The 15,353-nt window shown below is 39.3% G+C and overlaps 1 protein-coding gene across 2 annotated transcripts in view; it reads right to left on the bottom strand.

The window, feature by feature from the left end:
• adam22 (ADAM metallopeptidase domain 22) overlaps positions 1-15,353 on the bottom strand; it is a 69,669-nt gene that overhangs the window by 3,749 nt on the left and 50,567 nt on the right. The window contains exons 15-30 of one of the 2 annotated variants that reach the window (XM_044358901.1): positions 12,593-12,692; positions 12,435-12,506; positions 11,380-11,472; positions 10,820-10,900; positions 10,651-10,701; positions 10,494-10,557; positions 10,236-10,341; positions 10,028-10,147; positions 9,415-9,583; positions 8,279-8,390; positions 7,406-7,496; positions 7,255-7,308; positions 5,868-6,068; positions 5,297-5,397; positions 5,118-5,184; positions 304-427 (exon numbers count right to left, since the gene is read on the bottom strand). In XM_044358901.1, coding sequence (XP_044214836.1) covers positions 304-427; positions 5,118-5,184; positions 5,297-5,397; positions 5,868-6,068; positions 7,255-7,308; positions 7,406-7,496; positions 8,279-8,390; positions 9,415-9,583; positions 10,028-10,147; positions 10,236-10,341; positions 10,494-10,557; positions 10,651-10,701; positions 10,820-10,900; positions 11,380-11,472; positions 12,435-12,506; positions 12,593-12,692 — 1,606 coding nt within the window. The remainder of the gene's footprint in view (positions 1-303; positions 428-5,117; positions 5,185-5,296; positions 5,398-5,867; positions 6,069-7,254; positions 7,309-7,405; positions 7,497-8,278; positions 8,391-9,414; positions 9,584-10,027; positions 10,148-10,235; positions 10,342-10,493; positions 10,558-10,650; positions 10,702-10,819; positions 10,901-11,379; positions 11,473-12,434; positions 12,507-12,592; positions 12,693-15,353) is intronic. The other variant, XM_044358902.1, reaches the window with a different exon arrangement.

Here is a 15,353-nt window from a genome sequence, read left to right as displayed (position 1 = left end):
ATTGTTTTTCTGACTCTTGTAACTGTTTTTATTGATTCTTTGTTGATTGCAGTTCTGCTTGTTTGATAATAGATGTTTCTTGTTTTCAGGTCTCCCTTGACAAAGAGATCTCAATCTCAATGAGACTACCTGACTATATAAAGATGTGATTCCTACTTCGTACATTAAGACACTGTGTTCAGTGTCAGTAATAATCTGCCCTGTTTTGTGTAAAACAGTGCAGAATCTCCAATGTATTGAAAATCAGTTGTCAAGTCCAAAACAGTCTTTAAATGATGTAATATGTTCCTGATTGATACTTGCCCTGGCGCTCTGCCTGTTGGCTTTCCTCTGGTCATCAGGGAGAGGGGGCATAGGGTAAGGGTATCTCCTGCTGGATGCAATAGATCCTGTAGAGGAAGTGGGAGACTTGGCAGGGGATAGCGTCCTGGAGAAAAAAAAAAGAAGTAGTGACATTATTAAACTATTGCTTCTTATGTTCTGGTTGGTGTAGGATTAAGTTGGCCAAAGACACAGATAGTTAAATGAGGTTAGATTCAGGAAGTTGAGCTAATGTTAGATCTGTGACTTTGGGCAACATCCTCCTCTGAGCTGCTCTAATTATTCACGTTTTATTTTCCTACAGAGAGAAGTTGCTCCTAAAAGCTCCTATTGCTGTTCCCCAAAAGAAGAAACAGGTCATGTAATCTGTTAAAAAACATAAACAAGTGTGGCCATAGCTCAGCTTTTAGGGGCAACCTCTGTACACAGCAGTACACAGTTCCCAGCAGCGGTGTAGTTTCCTGCAACTCACATGCTTCACTGTGCCGCAGCATTACTTTTTCAGCATCAAGCACCGACACATCAACGGCCCAGAATTAGCAGAAATTCACCTTTAGCCACAGTGAAGAGCATGCTACTAAATGTAACTTCTGCTGTCTGCTGAGTCAGATCAGAGTGTGTGATTTAATGAGGAATGCTGGGAGCAGTAAGTATGATGAGGTGACTTGGACAGCAGACCAGACCGGAGCTGGGAAAGAACAACAGACTGAAAGAATCAGAGGGAGACGTCCTGTCCAGTGGAACAGACACAAAAGGCCCGCCCCGTGTGCAGTGGCTTGTTTACACCACTGCTATGTGCTGACCTGAAACACCTGGATTGGTCAAAACAGTGAACAGAGTGGAGTTGTGGGTCAAATCACTGGTTCCAGAAGTATTCGTAAAAACTTTAATATTACTTAAAAAAAATCCTGCCCAGTACATTTACTGGGCAGGCTTAATCAAAAGTTTATTTATGTTAGGTTATGTAAAAAAATGATATTGTCTGATATATTATATATTCACTGATGTCACCTGGTAAGTGCTTGAGTGTGAGAGGCAGCAAGGAATGCGACAGCACTTTGTGACATATCACCTTACCTTGACGACACCAAAACATTTTATGTATGATTGTAGGTTTGGGACGTTTAATTTACATTTTTTACTTTCTTCATGGCCAAGGCACTTAAGATTCAAGATTCAATACTTTATTGTCATATCATGATTGATTGGATTTTATCTTAGTGAGCTCACTTAAAAACAGAAAAAGACAAAAATAGTAAAACCTCTCACTCATAAAGCACATAATACATTAAAGTATAAAACAGAAAGGTAATATCCAACCCATTTAATGATTATGTGCATGACAGTCAAGTAAGGGACCGACTGCCTGATTTGAACGTCTTGCAGGCTCTTGCCTTACAAAGCAGACGAGAGGTGATTGTCAAATAATCAATTTACTTGTTTTTGTCAAAACAGTATCATTAAGCAAAAATTAAAAGAAATGGTTGATGAAGAAACTGGTGTGTAATATAACCTCTGCTTGCATTCCTCTGATTTCATGTGTTTTTATGTACCATCTTAAATCCTTTTTAATGTAGTGTTTCTTTGTACATTCAGGCATACCAGCGCACCCATGTGCCAGTTTGTTTACCTTTTTTTTAGTGCCCCCAGGCTTCCCCTGTTAACCCCGTATTTAACGCTGATTGAACGTCACAATGCTAGGAACTATGGGTAATTTCCTCAGGCAAAGTCTGCAGAGATGCGGAATTACCGAAAGTGTGCACAAAGGGCTCAAAACGTCTGCGAGTGAGCCCTCATGCACTTGACGATTTGAGCCCTCACGGACTTAGTAGGAACGTGCCTCAAAGTCCGTGAGTGTGGACATTGGGATTGAGCCATCAAGTCAAATTAGTTTAATTTATGAAGCCCAAATTTACAGCTCACAAATTTGCCACAAGAGGGCCACAAAGAGAAATATTTAATAGGGAAAAGGAGAAACCTTTTTTTAATTTAACCTCATTCACCATGAAATGTAAATTATAGCATTTTAAAATTACCTAATAGTTGCAATCAGGAACAAAACACTGGCCCATGGTTGCTGAATTAATCCCAAAATGATTGGGAAGCCAATTACATTTAATTCATTTGGCAAATCCTTTCATCCAAACCAATAACAATAAGTGTATTTAAACTGAATGAGAATAAGGGCTGAAAAAGAAGTGTAACCCCCCGAATAAACAAGATAAAAACTGCTGTTCAATCAGAGTTCAATCACTATCGTCACATGTGACATTAGCAACAGAGTTTTAAGCTCTGTGATTGGCTGTTTTCTTAATGTGATGCTCTTTGCAACATGTGAAACTGTGCCTCTGATTTTTATATGCAGATGTTTGTACAGATGATTCCACCAGTGGGGTTTCATTAGATTTTTTTATGTGAAAATGAGAGTTAAATTTTTACTTCAGGAACCAGGACTCCACATCTCTCCACTGGACTGTTTCTATCCTTCAGTAGATGTTTTAACAAGGGGAGAGGCAGGAATGTGCTCCTGGACACAGAGAAGGTCTATAGATTACAGTTTTGATTTAATGTGTGTGCTACAGAACCAGTGTCCCATGTGCTTCCTCGTTGTTGTCGAGGAAACCTGGTCGCTCGTGTTTGTGTGCATGTAATTATCTATAGACCTTGGACGAGATCAGAGTGGTAGTTTACAGTTTGTCACAGCAGCACAGTGATGATGTCAGAGCAACGAGCAAAATGTTTGGCTCGGCAATGACACCACACTGACGCAAAGGCACGTGAGGTCACTGGGAGCGAGGCAGGGCTGACGGACAGACACGTACCGACAGAACAACACTCAACATGCAGAGGTAACAAGAGACTGTGAGGGAGAAGCAAAGAAGGGAATAAGGAGAAATTAGGAATAAAATAAATATTAATATAGTAGCACAGGCAGTAAGAGCCATTTTTTTTGCATCAATCCAATACAACAGAACGATTTGCTGAAAATAAAAATCTGCAAAGTAAAAATGCAGCTGTAAAATGAAAAATTAACGTTTTCACTGAAACTAAAAGGAAGCTATATAAAAATGTCCTTTTTTGATGCTCAGCAGCAACCCCATACAGAAACTCCAAATAACATGCCAGCTGTTGATATTACTCTCTTATTATTTACTTTTAAAACTTATGCGGATAAAGGCCAGATGTTTTTTTCTTAACTTTCCTTGACCAAACCACAAATCAAACCAAAAGTGAGGGGGTTTCTAGACAAGCATGTGGGGTACAGGACATGGGCTGAGATAATACCTAAGATATGGTCCTTGAGTGTTTCTATTCACATCTTCTACCCATTTAGTTACATCATAAAACTCTGTTTTGAAGCGAGGGGTTAAATACCTGTGGGAGGGGGAGGAGGAGGAGGAGGGGACGGGTGGGGGGTGATGGACACAACACAAGGAGGGGGAGAAGAGAGAAAAGGAAAGAAGGAAAGGAAATGAAAAGGACAGAAAATCTCCAGAAATAAGCGAGTGTTGGAGGGGGTGGGGGGGTTGGGGTAGGGAGGAGGGAGAGAGGAAGAGGAAATATTTTAGGAAAGCAGAGCAGAGCAAAGATATCCTGAACAAACACCAAGATGCAATTGAGAAAATGGTGAGAAGATGGCAGACAGACCTGTGTGCGGTTTCAGATGAAAACAGCAACCATGAAAATCACAAACAACTGTGTCGTGTGCTACAGGCTCAGTTGCATATTGGTTACATGTCACATCATTCCAAGCAGTTCGGTTCTTGCCACTCAGTCAGTCTCATGCTTGCAATGAGAACAGGTGCACTGCAGAGTACTTCATATGCCAAGACCTTCAAACCCACAAACAAACAAACAAACCGACACGGCAGGCTGGGAGGCAGCCGATGCACACTGTTCATTCACAGTCAGCAGGCAATATATATGCAAATAACTTTATTTGTTCACAAGCTCTGAGAAAAGTCAAAGAGATATTTCCTGATTTGGAGGTGCAGCAAAGCCTCACAAGCCAGACAGATTCACACTGCAGGAGACAATGTGACCGCTGTATCTTCTGAGGCTCAGTGCAACATACTCTTTACCTCTGATACTAAATCTAAGGAAAGCATTTTTTCCAGAGTTGTGTGAGTTTTTTTATGCTACACTTTTAAAGGATAAGGCTGGTAATGTCCTGTGTTTTTATTATTGGCAAAAAAAAAATGTCATGAAAACATCAAAACAATAAAGTTACCTGTGTGGTCAAAGCCTGATATTACTTATTCCTCTGTATCTTAGACATCAATTAATCCAAAGACTATTTTTTTAAAACTATGAACACAAGAACTTTGGTTTATTTTGAGTCAATTCCTGTCTGTAAATACTCACTAGCACACCAAATGTGTATTAATCCACGGCTGAAAATAGTCCCAAACAAATACACTATTTACTCCTGTTTGAGCAACATTTGCTAGAAACTACAGAGCCTAGCTGTTTTAGATAATTACTGAGCCTTTTTAAAAGATTAAACTACATATTTGTGACCCGTCTTTAAAGATTTATGTCTTCAGTAGGAACAAGTGGGCTTGTTGCTGAGTGCAACAGACAAGGTAGAGGAGTCAGTAAGTATTGAAAGACAGACTAACACATTGTTGGTCTTTTAATAGAATTTGTAGACAACAGTAAAAATATAGAATAACACCAGCCTTATCCTTAAGAATAAGAAAGTTTATCTCCCACTAGAGCTTGTCCTTATTGGTTGTCCCATGTTCAATGTTCAGTGATCTCACAACATCACCTGCTTGCCACGAGGAACTTACTCTGTGGAGTTAGAGCGAGCACGGAACTTCTTTCCTTTCAGTTTCTTACGATTACCACTCAGATTTCCTGGTGAGAAACAGATCAAAAACATAAAGATTACATGATGCTTATTTACCAGGGAACTCATCTTTCATACTGTAGAGAACATACAGAGTTTGAGTGGGGATTTGTGTGTTACCTTGCCATGAGTTGCTCCTCGGTCGCCCATTTTCACAGATGTCAGAGATGTGTTTGGCATCTGGGATTCTCTCACTCCATGAGTGGGACAGGCCATTAGATCTACACACACATGCACACACAGAGATACATATGCAACGGACAAAATATTGTCAGTACAACATTATCCTTCTAAACTGCTATAAATTATTTAAATGTTCTGCATCTGCTGTAAACGTGGAGACAAGGGGAAGGCTGAGATAAATGCAGTAGATGAACACACCATCGCAGCAGATGGCAACATTACGAGCCGTGAAACAACATCTTGACAGCTGAATGTCACATGACATGAAAAATGGAGTACTGAGTGGTACATACTGCTCAATTTCTGCATCATTCTGACCATTTGCAAATTGTTCTCAGAAAGAGACATTTAATGAAAGCATGATATTATACACATGAACACATATTGAGCCTGTCTACACATGTGACTCAGAGAACACCTCACAGGTACTGCTCACACACACACACACACACACACACACAATTGCCAGTGAATGAATGAATGAATGAATGATGATGAGATGGCAGACCTGAAGCCAAACAGTGAGATGTTCTGAGAAATGGATGGGATGGAGGGAGTGAAGGACAGGGTGCAAATCTGCAGGTGCGACAGGCAGGCTGACCTCTTCTTGGAGCTGCAGCCAGAGTTTGTGCTGACGCCAGGCGGCATGTCACTGTAAAATGAGTCTGCATCCCCAGGCTTTGTTACATAGTCACCTGGAGGCATTTGCCTGGAAATACAGAAGAAGGCTTTTAGGTAAATACTCACCTTCACATTATCGTCATCATCAATTTATGACATTCAGTGAAATACATTTAGTTTTATTTTGTGATTGTGCAATTTACTTTTTTCGCTGGAACATTTTGTTTTCAACCTGCCTTGTTGTGAATGTCGACCTCAGTGATCGACTCACCAAAAACAAATGTGAGCTTCCTGTCAGTAGGAAGAAACCTGAACTTGTGTCTCTTTTTAATGATGTCTTTTTCAATGTTCATTTATTCAACTACTGTAAAAAATACTTGTACTTTGCTGGGGTATTTCCATTTTATTCAACTTTATACTTCACTACATTTCAAATGGAATTACTGGACTTTTTACTCCACTACAATTATTTGACAGCTTTACTACTGTTGTTAATTTGCAGATTAAGATTTTTTATACAAACACATATGATCAGCCTTTAAAATATGATGATTTGTTATAGACTTAAGTACTCTGCAGTATATAAAGTAGTACAAATTGTACTATCCTCTGGTGTTTATGATCTCAGTGTCTGTTTTTTTTGCTGTTTGTTATTTATTTTTTTGTTATTTTTTTCTGTAAAGCACTTTCTAACTTTGTTAATAAAGCTATATAAATAAAGTATTTTATATATATGGCCAACTACAACAGTTAGATGCTGCTTACACGTTCATATATCTGTAATAATAATCCAATTATGTAATATATAAAATAGTATAACACTCTGAATGAGGCCATTTTTTTAGCTCCAGCATCTCAGCTAAGTCTGATACCGGGTGAGTGGTGTATTTTTCTCTATTAATGATATTACTTACTGTTTCCTTATGTAAAATGTTCTAATTCTTGTTACAGAGTAAATTTGCAGGATCTGAGTCCTTCTTCCAACACTGGTCTTTTTGCAGGGCAAAGAGGATATTTTCTCCCTCGATATATTACCACAGCTGATTTGCAATGCAAATGCAAAATGCAAAATGTGAAAGAGATCCGTTGCAATCAAAGCCTAACGATTATTAACCACATTCTTTGTTTTATGCAAAAATAAAAACCTTTGTGTATAAAAAATAAAGAGAAAAACATTGTTGAGAGAACAGAAACACGCTAAAACACATCATAGCTCTGTCGTGTAAATCAACAAAAAAATGCAACACATGAAAATAGCCTTAAAGTGAGCAAACCGGCAGAATCTTCGATGAACCTCTGACTCCACGTAGCATCTCTGCTTGTAGCTCCTGTGAAGAGGAGTAAGAGTATCGTCATGAGGGTCCATCAGTGATATAACTTTTGTCAACATGAACCATCACACATGCAGGCTACTGGGACACTCACTTGTAGCACCAGGCTGTAACAGCCAGTATGAGGGCGAGGAAGAGGATGGAGCCTACGATGGCCCCGACGATGATGTTGGTACTGGTGATACCTGAGACACAGGGATAGGGAAGAGGAGAGGAGAAGGAGGAGGGAGGCCAAGCGTGTGTTAATTGCAAGTGTTTCTTTAGTTTCCTGAATAACGTGGACACATGGGGACACACAAACCACAAATCACTGCAGCTGAACACAAAAACACAGTACACTTAGCAAGGAAAGTGTAAAAGGAGAACAAAGGGGAATCAACTGAACTGCTGTCACCCTTCAGCACTACTCTGAGGGGAACTTACACGTGTATTGGGTTCCCATTCAGGTTAACATTAAAAACATCTCATCTTTTAACTCAGTAATGGTCAGAATTAACCGACCGAGGTGAGCTGAAGTTCGGGTGAGAGAGGAAAAGGACCAGGAAATGACATCAAAGACAGGGCAAATACAATGAAAAGGAACTCAAATCTGACCTCAAGTCACTCCGTCAAAGACATCGGCCTGTCGACAAAGAATGAGTGTGAAAATAATGACAAACAAAAAGAATGACATGCATGGTTCAGTGAGTACAAATGCAGCTGGTTATAATGAGCAGACATGAACTCAACACAGAAGCTAAAATAAAGAGAAATGCAATGAACAATTTAACAAAAAGAAAAATAAACCCAAACAAAAGCATGAAATATTTAACATATTAACATTTGTGAATGGATCGGTGGAGTGAAAGAAATACAGTGGGATGGAAAGAGTAGAGAAGAAGAATAAATGGACAGAAATGAGAGGAAATGGGACATAGAGAGAGGTATAGACAGAGGCAGTGAGTAGTGAGAGCGTTAACAGCTCTACCTGAGACTGCGGCAGTGGGTCCCACCACCAGATAACTGAGAGGAGATGTGGAGTTACAATCTTCTCCTGCCCAGCCCAGGTAACACACACACTTCAGCTCATTACTGCACACCTGCAGCAAGAAAATAAAAAAAGAAGAGTTAAAAACATTTGGTTTTGGTACTGGTCCATAAGTGTAAAGTCTCAGATTTAAGAGGGAGACCACCGACTGCATGTAAAATATATAGATGTCCAACATTTTATGCTGATAATCAGTGTCTTTAAATCGGAAAATTAGGCCACTGTAGAAAAAATGAACAAAAATAGAAATACTTTGCTTGTAAAAGATGATTAAAATGGAAAATCCATTTGGAGTTGTCTTCATAGTCTGGAAAAAAACACTACAAATGTGGCCCAGAACACACTCACATGACGAACTGTCTGACCCTTCATAGTATCCCATCATAATTAGTCTCTGAACCACAAATCTATTTTTCATTCATAAATACCTCATTGGTCATTAATAAATGGATGATTTATTTTTAATGAAGCTTTCAGAAAGCAGAGTATATTCTTTAGGTTTTACGGCTATTGTTTATGGAGAAAATACACTCATCATCACACTATATGATGGTCCCATGTTACCAACATAACAGTCATTATGATTAAAATGAAATTTATTGAATGTGAAGAATTCAGCAACATTTCTGAATGGTGATTTCTGAGTGAATAAGGGTCAAATTTCACCCAGAAGACGCTCTACAGTATGTACAAAAATGTGTATCAGCTGGAAAAAAATAAAAAAGTTGAAATATTTCCATTTTTGTATATTCACTTTAGTAAAAGTGATAAAAAAAATTTCAAGCAAAAATAACAGTGTTTAAAGTGTTTGTACTGCTCTCAAATGTGAAAATGGGTCAAATTTGATCTGAACAATATGTAAGGATTAAAATTTAATTTTGTCCAAAGATAACCTTTTGTTCGCAGTCATCTAATTATCCAACTTGCATAGAAATATGGGACAGAATAGTCCCTATAAATCTTGACAAGCCAATATATTAAAAAGTAAAAATAACAACAATGTTCAACCTTCAGCTAAATGCCTATAATGTGTGTGTGTGTCTGTGTTTGTGTGTGGATGCGCTCTATCTTTGTACCCCGTGTCCGGAGCAGATGGTCTTGTCTGTGGTCCCGGGGCAGGTGCTGAAGTTGAATTGATGGACGGGGAGACATTTGTGATTGAAACAGATTCGGTCTGTCCCGCAGGCCGTCCCGTCCTCGACGTAACCCAGGTCAGTGTCTCCATCGATCAGCACATGTGCACCGCTGCCACACAAACAAGACTGAGTCACTCACACAGCTTTTAATAATGGTAAAGATAATGCTGAACAGTACATACAACATTTATTCATTCATTTATCATCAATTGACTTTGTTGGGATGTAATTTATTTTAGCTACTGTCCATGTATGTATTTGTCTATAAATGATTACTTATATACTCCAGAGTCATGTTGCATTATGAGTCACTGAGACTACTATGAATGGTGAGGTTGGCCTGTTCCCCCTTGATCTTGAGGGAATGAAACTAAAACTTGATGATGTTTTAGACAACAGACAAAAATAATATCCTTTCAAACTTTATTAGTTGATGTGTGCTGATGTTAAATCATACTTTGTGGCCAGTTGTGTAGATGCAAGGTTGGTTAGTTGGGCTTTCTGAGTGTTTGTTTTTCTCAACAATGTGGGTCAGCAATGAGCGAGTGTGTACCTGCAGTCTAGAGAAGCACTGTGCCGGGCTACAGAGAAAGAGGTCAGCCCTCCCTGCAGCTCTCCCAGTCGTGGAGCAGGTGAGATGTTGGAGCACAGCAGGTACCCACAATGAACATCCCTGAAACACAAAGGTGCAACTAAAGACCACAGTCAAGGAGAATAACTCAGAACTGCACAGCTTCCAGTCACAGAGAGTATTTTCTTACTGTTTGTTACACTGGATCCACGTGTCCTTGTCCCTCCCACAGTTGCCCTTCTCTGTGCCCTCAATGTTGAGCTTCTCGTAACAGAATTTGTCAGCTGCTGTTGCCTCTGAAAGAAATACGACCAAAAGTTATAGACTGCAATAGACGTCTTATGTACCAATTATGCTATTTCTGGAAGATCTGCTTAGTTTGTAGAGATGGATGTGAACTGACAAAAACTATTTCCAGCTTTGTTAATACAAAATTTATTTAACTTACTCTCTCCCCATATGTACTTGCACTGTCTGTCTTTGGTTTTGCACCTTCCATTAAAGCAGCGACCCTGAAGAGAGAAATAAAATGTCTCTTACAAAAAGTGTCAAAAATGTCACCTGTGAAGAAATGAAAATACTGCAAGATCTAATAAAACTGTCACCTGGTCCTTTTCACACGTGTAGCCATCCATCTTATGCACATTTGGTGGACACTGCAACAAAACAAAACACAGAAAACAAGATTCAAAACTACTGTCGTATGATTCTTAATATTCATATATGTCTTTAGCTCTGGTTGCAGGAAAACTGTGTGAGGGAAGCTCATGTTACCTGGCTGGAGTTTCCTGTGCAGTTTTCTGGGATGTCACAGTCATTCACTGCGTCTCGGCACACGACTCCCATGAACTCCATCTGCAGGAACATAAAATAAACATCAAGCAGGCTGTGAGTGTTTGTGATTAGATGTTGTGTCAGAGGATCAGGGCCACAATCAGGAGTTCACCCCTTCTCTTGACACCCCACACCTTCATCTATAATAAACATTTTTATCTTCACATACACGACTAAAACACACCAACATTCGTTTATCCATTAATTATGAGGCACAGTACAGCCATTATGTAGGATTTAATAATGTTAAAAGACTGTTTCAACCAAACTTAACCAAACCAAATGACAATTTAGATGTATTTTACACAGCAGCATCTCTATCACAATGTACAAGTTTTCTTTGTTTGTGATGTCATGCAAAGACTGACATTAAAGGACATCCAAGTGAAAATGACAACTGAAAGACTACAAAACACTTCAGGTGCCAATCCCTCCGTTTGACTATTTTACCCGATATGGCACCCCGGCAGCAGACGGAAGGAGTAGCGGTGAATGTTTACCTGGCAGTTATTGCAGCAGAGGCCGTTGCTGCACTTGGATCCTTGGGTCAGGGTGCATTTTTTACAGCAGTTGTCTCCCTCTCTGGTGCACTCCTACAGGACAGACAGACAGAAACTGCTCTTAGTTGTTTTCTTCATCTGTGCAACTGGTTGTTTGCTGACTGATTTAAAGGATAGGGTCACAAGTCTGTCCTAAAACAACAGTCAGGTGCCCAAATGACAAATTACATGTTTTTCTTACTATGATCATTCCTCCTGTTCATGCTGGCCATTAAGAGATCTCTTCATAATACACTTTCAACGTAAGTAATGGGGGACAAAATCAACAGCCCTCCTTCTATACAACCATAAATTTAAATTTTGAAGCTAATATGATGCTTCAGCCGTCCAAATTAGTCAAATCAAGTCAATATCTTTCAAAGTTACTGTCATTTTAGTGCCAAATTCCCTCTTTTTGTTACCATCCTTCCACTGCAACTGAAAAGGAAAACACAGTCCATCGAGAGACAAAGAAGGAGATTTTTACTAAAAAGACTATAAATGTGGAAGATGCCTGAAGCCTCATATTTCTTCAGATAAACTTTTAAATACATTTTTGCACAGAAGGAGGCTTGTGGATTTTGTCCGCCATCACTTACATTTTAACAGCATTTGGAGGGGATCTTCTAATGGCCAGTATGAGAAGGTGGAATGATTGCAACAAGAAAAACCTGTTTCAATGATCATTTGGAGACCTGACTGTTGTTTTAAGACAGACTTGAAAATTTGTGACCCTGTCCTTTAAAGTAAGTTATTTTTATACAATCTATTTGAACAGAAGTCTCTCTAGACAAACTCTATAATCATACAATAACTGTTAACACTGCACACTGCTGCAGCTCTTTGATTTCTCTGATGATTTCTTCATTAGTTCAAATCACCTCTTATTAGACAAAGTCTGACATAGCAAGTGGTTTTGTTGCTGGGTAATTAGCACATTACTTTGACCTTGGATGATTATCAAATTAACCCCTTAGAGTACATCACCCTATTAGCATCCATCGACAGTAACTCACCGCTGGGCTGCCACAGTCACACTCCTCTCCTGGCTCCACAAAGCCGTTACCACATACTGGGGGGTCCAACAGCTGAGGGTAAAAAAAGGCAAAATTAACATTCAAACTACAGAGGAGATATGTGTGTTTATCTATCTGTGTGTGTGTGTGTTGCATACTTTCAAAGGCTTATTGAACAGACAGGCTCCTCCACCACTGTTCAGGAAGTTATGGTACTCCTCCACGTTGCAGTCGGAGAACCTCTTGGGCAGGTAGAAGCTGTTCAACACAACCGCAGCATATTATGTAGCCGTTACCATGGCTACAGTACAGACAGCATCCTCAGACAACACTGGGTGAGAGGGGGTTTGCTCCCGAAACACATTATAGGACAAGACATTTAGCAACTGGTGTGAAAGAAAAAATAATTTAAGCCACACCAATTGACTTTTTCATATGCTCGTACAGAATTACACACTCATTTATACCTGAAACTGTTACAGTCAGTAGTAAAAACAAGTAAATGGCAGGTTTGTCATATATTATGAAGTTTGCATTTCTTACCAAAGACCTCATACCATAAATATGTGAAGTTTTGTCACAGGGTTACTATACTCACAGTTCAGAGGAGATCCTTAGTATAACACGTGGGTCGATATACAGTATAGCTAAGATTGTGAAATGTGTACAAAGATACAGGATGTAAATGGATTCCAAGATGCATTTATGAATATAGTGTTCCTGGAAATGAACCTGATTATTGTGGATGATTCTCATTTGAACAGTTATTGCATTATCATTTGGTATTATTTCCCTGAAATGATCACATTTATTTTTAACAAGTTTTCATTGATGCTCAGGGCAGAAATCAAGCTCTTTATCTTCTGCTGCACTATCAGGATTATCCTGCTAGAGTGGCTCTGATAGTGTGGCTCATCAGTAGACAATGCAATAACAGACAGACGGACTCACTGAGAGCTCAGCCAGAGGGAGTCAGAGGATGTGAGAGGTTGTCGCTATTTGATATGTCATGTGACTAAATGAAGCCACCTATGGAGATGATGGTAGTATAAGGAATGAGTCTTAAATGATGGATGAAGTACACTACAATATTTCAAAAAGATTTCCTGTACTTATCTAGTTTGCATTTAAAACCCAGTTTTTAAAATTTGTGCCAAGGCTGCATCTTGTCAAAATCTTGTAGTGTTCATCCCCCTTTAAACAGTAATAAGGGGTGGAACAAAGATCAAATGTGCTTAAATGATTCATTGGTCACCAGAAGAACAATAGTTTTAACAGTGTGACTAACATTATTATTCAGCTGTGAAAAAGTACAAGAGAGGGGTCAAAATATGTATTCCAAAAGATTAAAACACAAATACTACTGTATTTATTTACCTGCTGTAAAATAAGATTTATTATCTATGTATTTATAAAGTATATGAGGGGCCTCATGAATCCAGAAATTATTCACTCATTCATTCACAGTCAGCTATCACCACCTAGTGGTACTAAGCGGACATTGCAGTGTCTACAAAATCACAATTATTCACTTGTTTCTGCTACACTGCTGAACTGTGCAGGATGTTTCATGTCTTTGTGTCTTTGTTACATTTCACATGATTCAAATTCATTAGATTAGATTTGTTTCACCCTTTAAAATACATATTTTGTTGGTTTGTTCATGGCAACATCCATCCTTTCATAAGAGGAAAACAGAAAGGAAAGAAAAGTAACAATTGCAAAATCCTAACTCGACCTTAACGCATGTTAATTGTGCATCTCTTTTCTGTAAGAACTGTGCCATCTGTTAAGTTCATGTTAGGTATAGTTAGGATTTAAGATGTCCATAAGAAGCAACCGCACACCATGCACACACATGTACTGTGTAGAAATACGCGCATGTACACAAACAGCAGATCCTCACACATACACACACAGACTAACACACACAGTAGATAAATCCTGTGAAAATAATGCGAGAAGTTTAGTCAGGTTAGGTTGATCAGACATGCAGGTGCTGGGGGGATAAAAAAGAAACTTCCGTCAATGGTAATGACTGAGGTCGCTCATTGAATACAAGTGTCTGAAATACCATTGACTTGATTTTTAGAGAGAACAGATCTGGGCCGGGTCCATTAACAGAAGACAGGGTCATAAGACTGCAGCGTCACCTGTCCTCTGTCATGTGACCTCGTGACATTATAGCGGGTTTATTGTGGTAACCCAATAGAGCAGGATCTGGACGTGTTGGGACTGGAGTGTTAGGGGAGTGTGCTGCAGTTACAAGGAAATGAGGTAGACAAATATTGGCCTAAAATGAGAATGACATTGCAGACTGTATCAATCGGTTAAACATGAACAAAAAGAAGTGATGAAAAGTCCCGACTTTCAAAGGGCAGGAGTGAGAAGGAGCCTATTGTCAATAATCAAATCAATAAAGGTTTAAGTTGATCAGCCGGTGACTTCGGCCAGAAAGTAAAGAATATACATAAAGTATGTGTGAAATCGTACAAAATGATGATGAAAAATACAGCCAGTGTGTAACAAAGGGACATCAAACTGTATTTGTTCATATCATTTGCGTAAAAAGAGAAGCTGGGGCCACAGCGGCTGTAGTGCTGTCGGATGAAATGGGAAAGGTTGTGATGACTGACAACCCTTCTTCCAAGGCAGCCAGCTGGTTCAAAACCGCACAGGCAACGTTCTAGCCAAGCTTCTGCTCACCTGCTGTCCCATTCGGGATAGAGGGGAAACGCAAGAAGTATTTAAGAAGAGGGGTACACACACAAACACACATCACAGAGCCTCTCACACGACACTCACAGTCACATCTGCACGCTCGCAGTGACACACTGCCAAGCAAGCTTCATCGGTATATATAATACACTGCAGACATGTAAACAGACATATTCTAAGACAAACACGGTCATGACTATG

Source organism: Thunnus albacares, chromosome 8 (assembly GCF_914725855.1).
Source record: "Thunnus albacares chromosome 8, fThuAlb1.1, whole genome shotgun sequence".
Classification (NCBI taxonomy): Eukaryota; Metazoa; Chordata; class Actinopteri; order Scombriformes; family Scombridae; genus Thunnus; species Thunnus albacares.
This window is presented reverse-complemented; position numbering and strand designations above follow the sequence as displayed.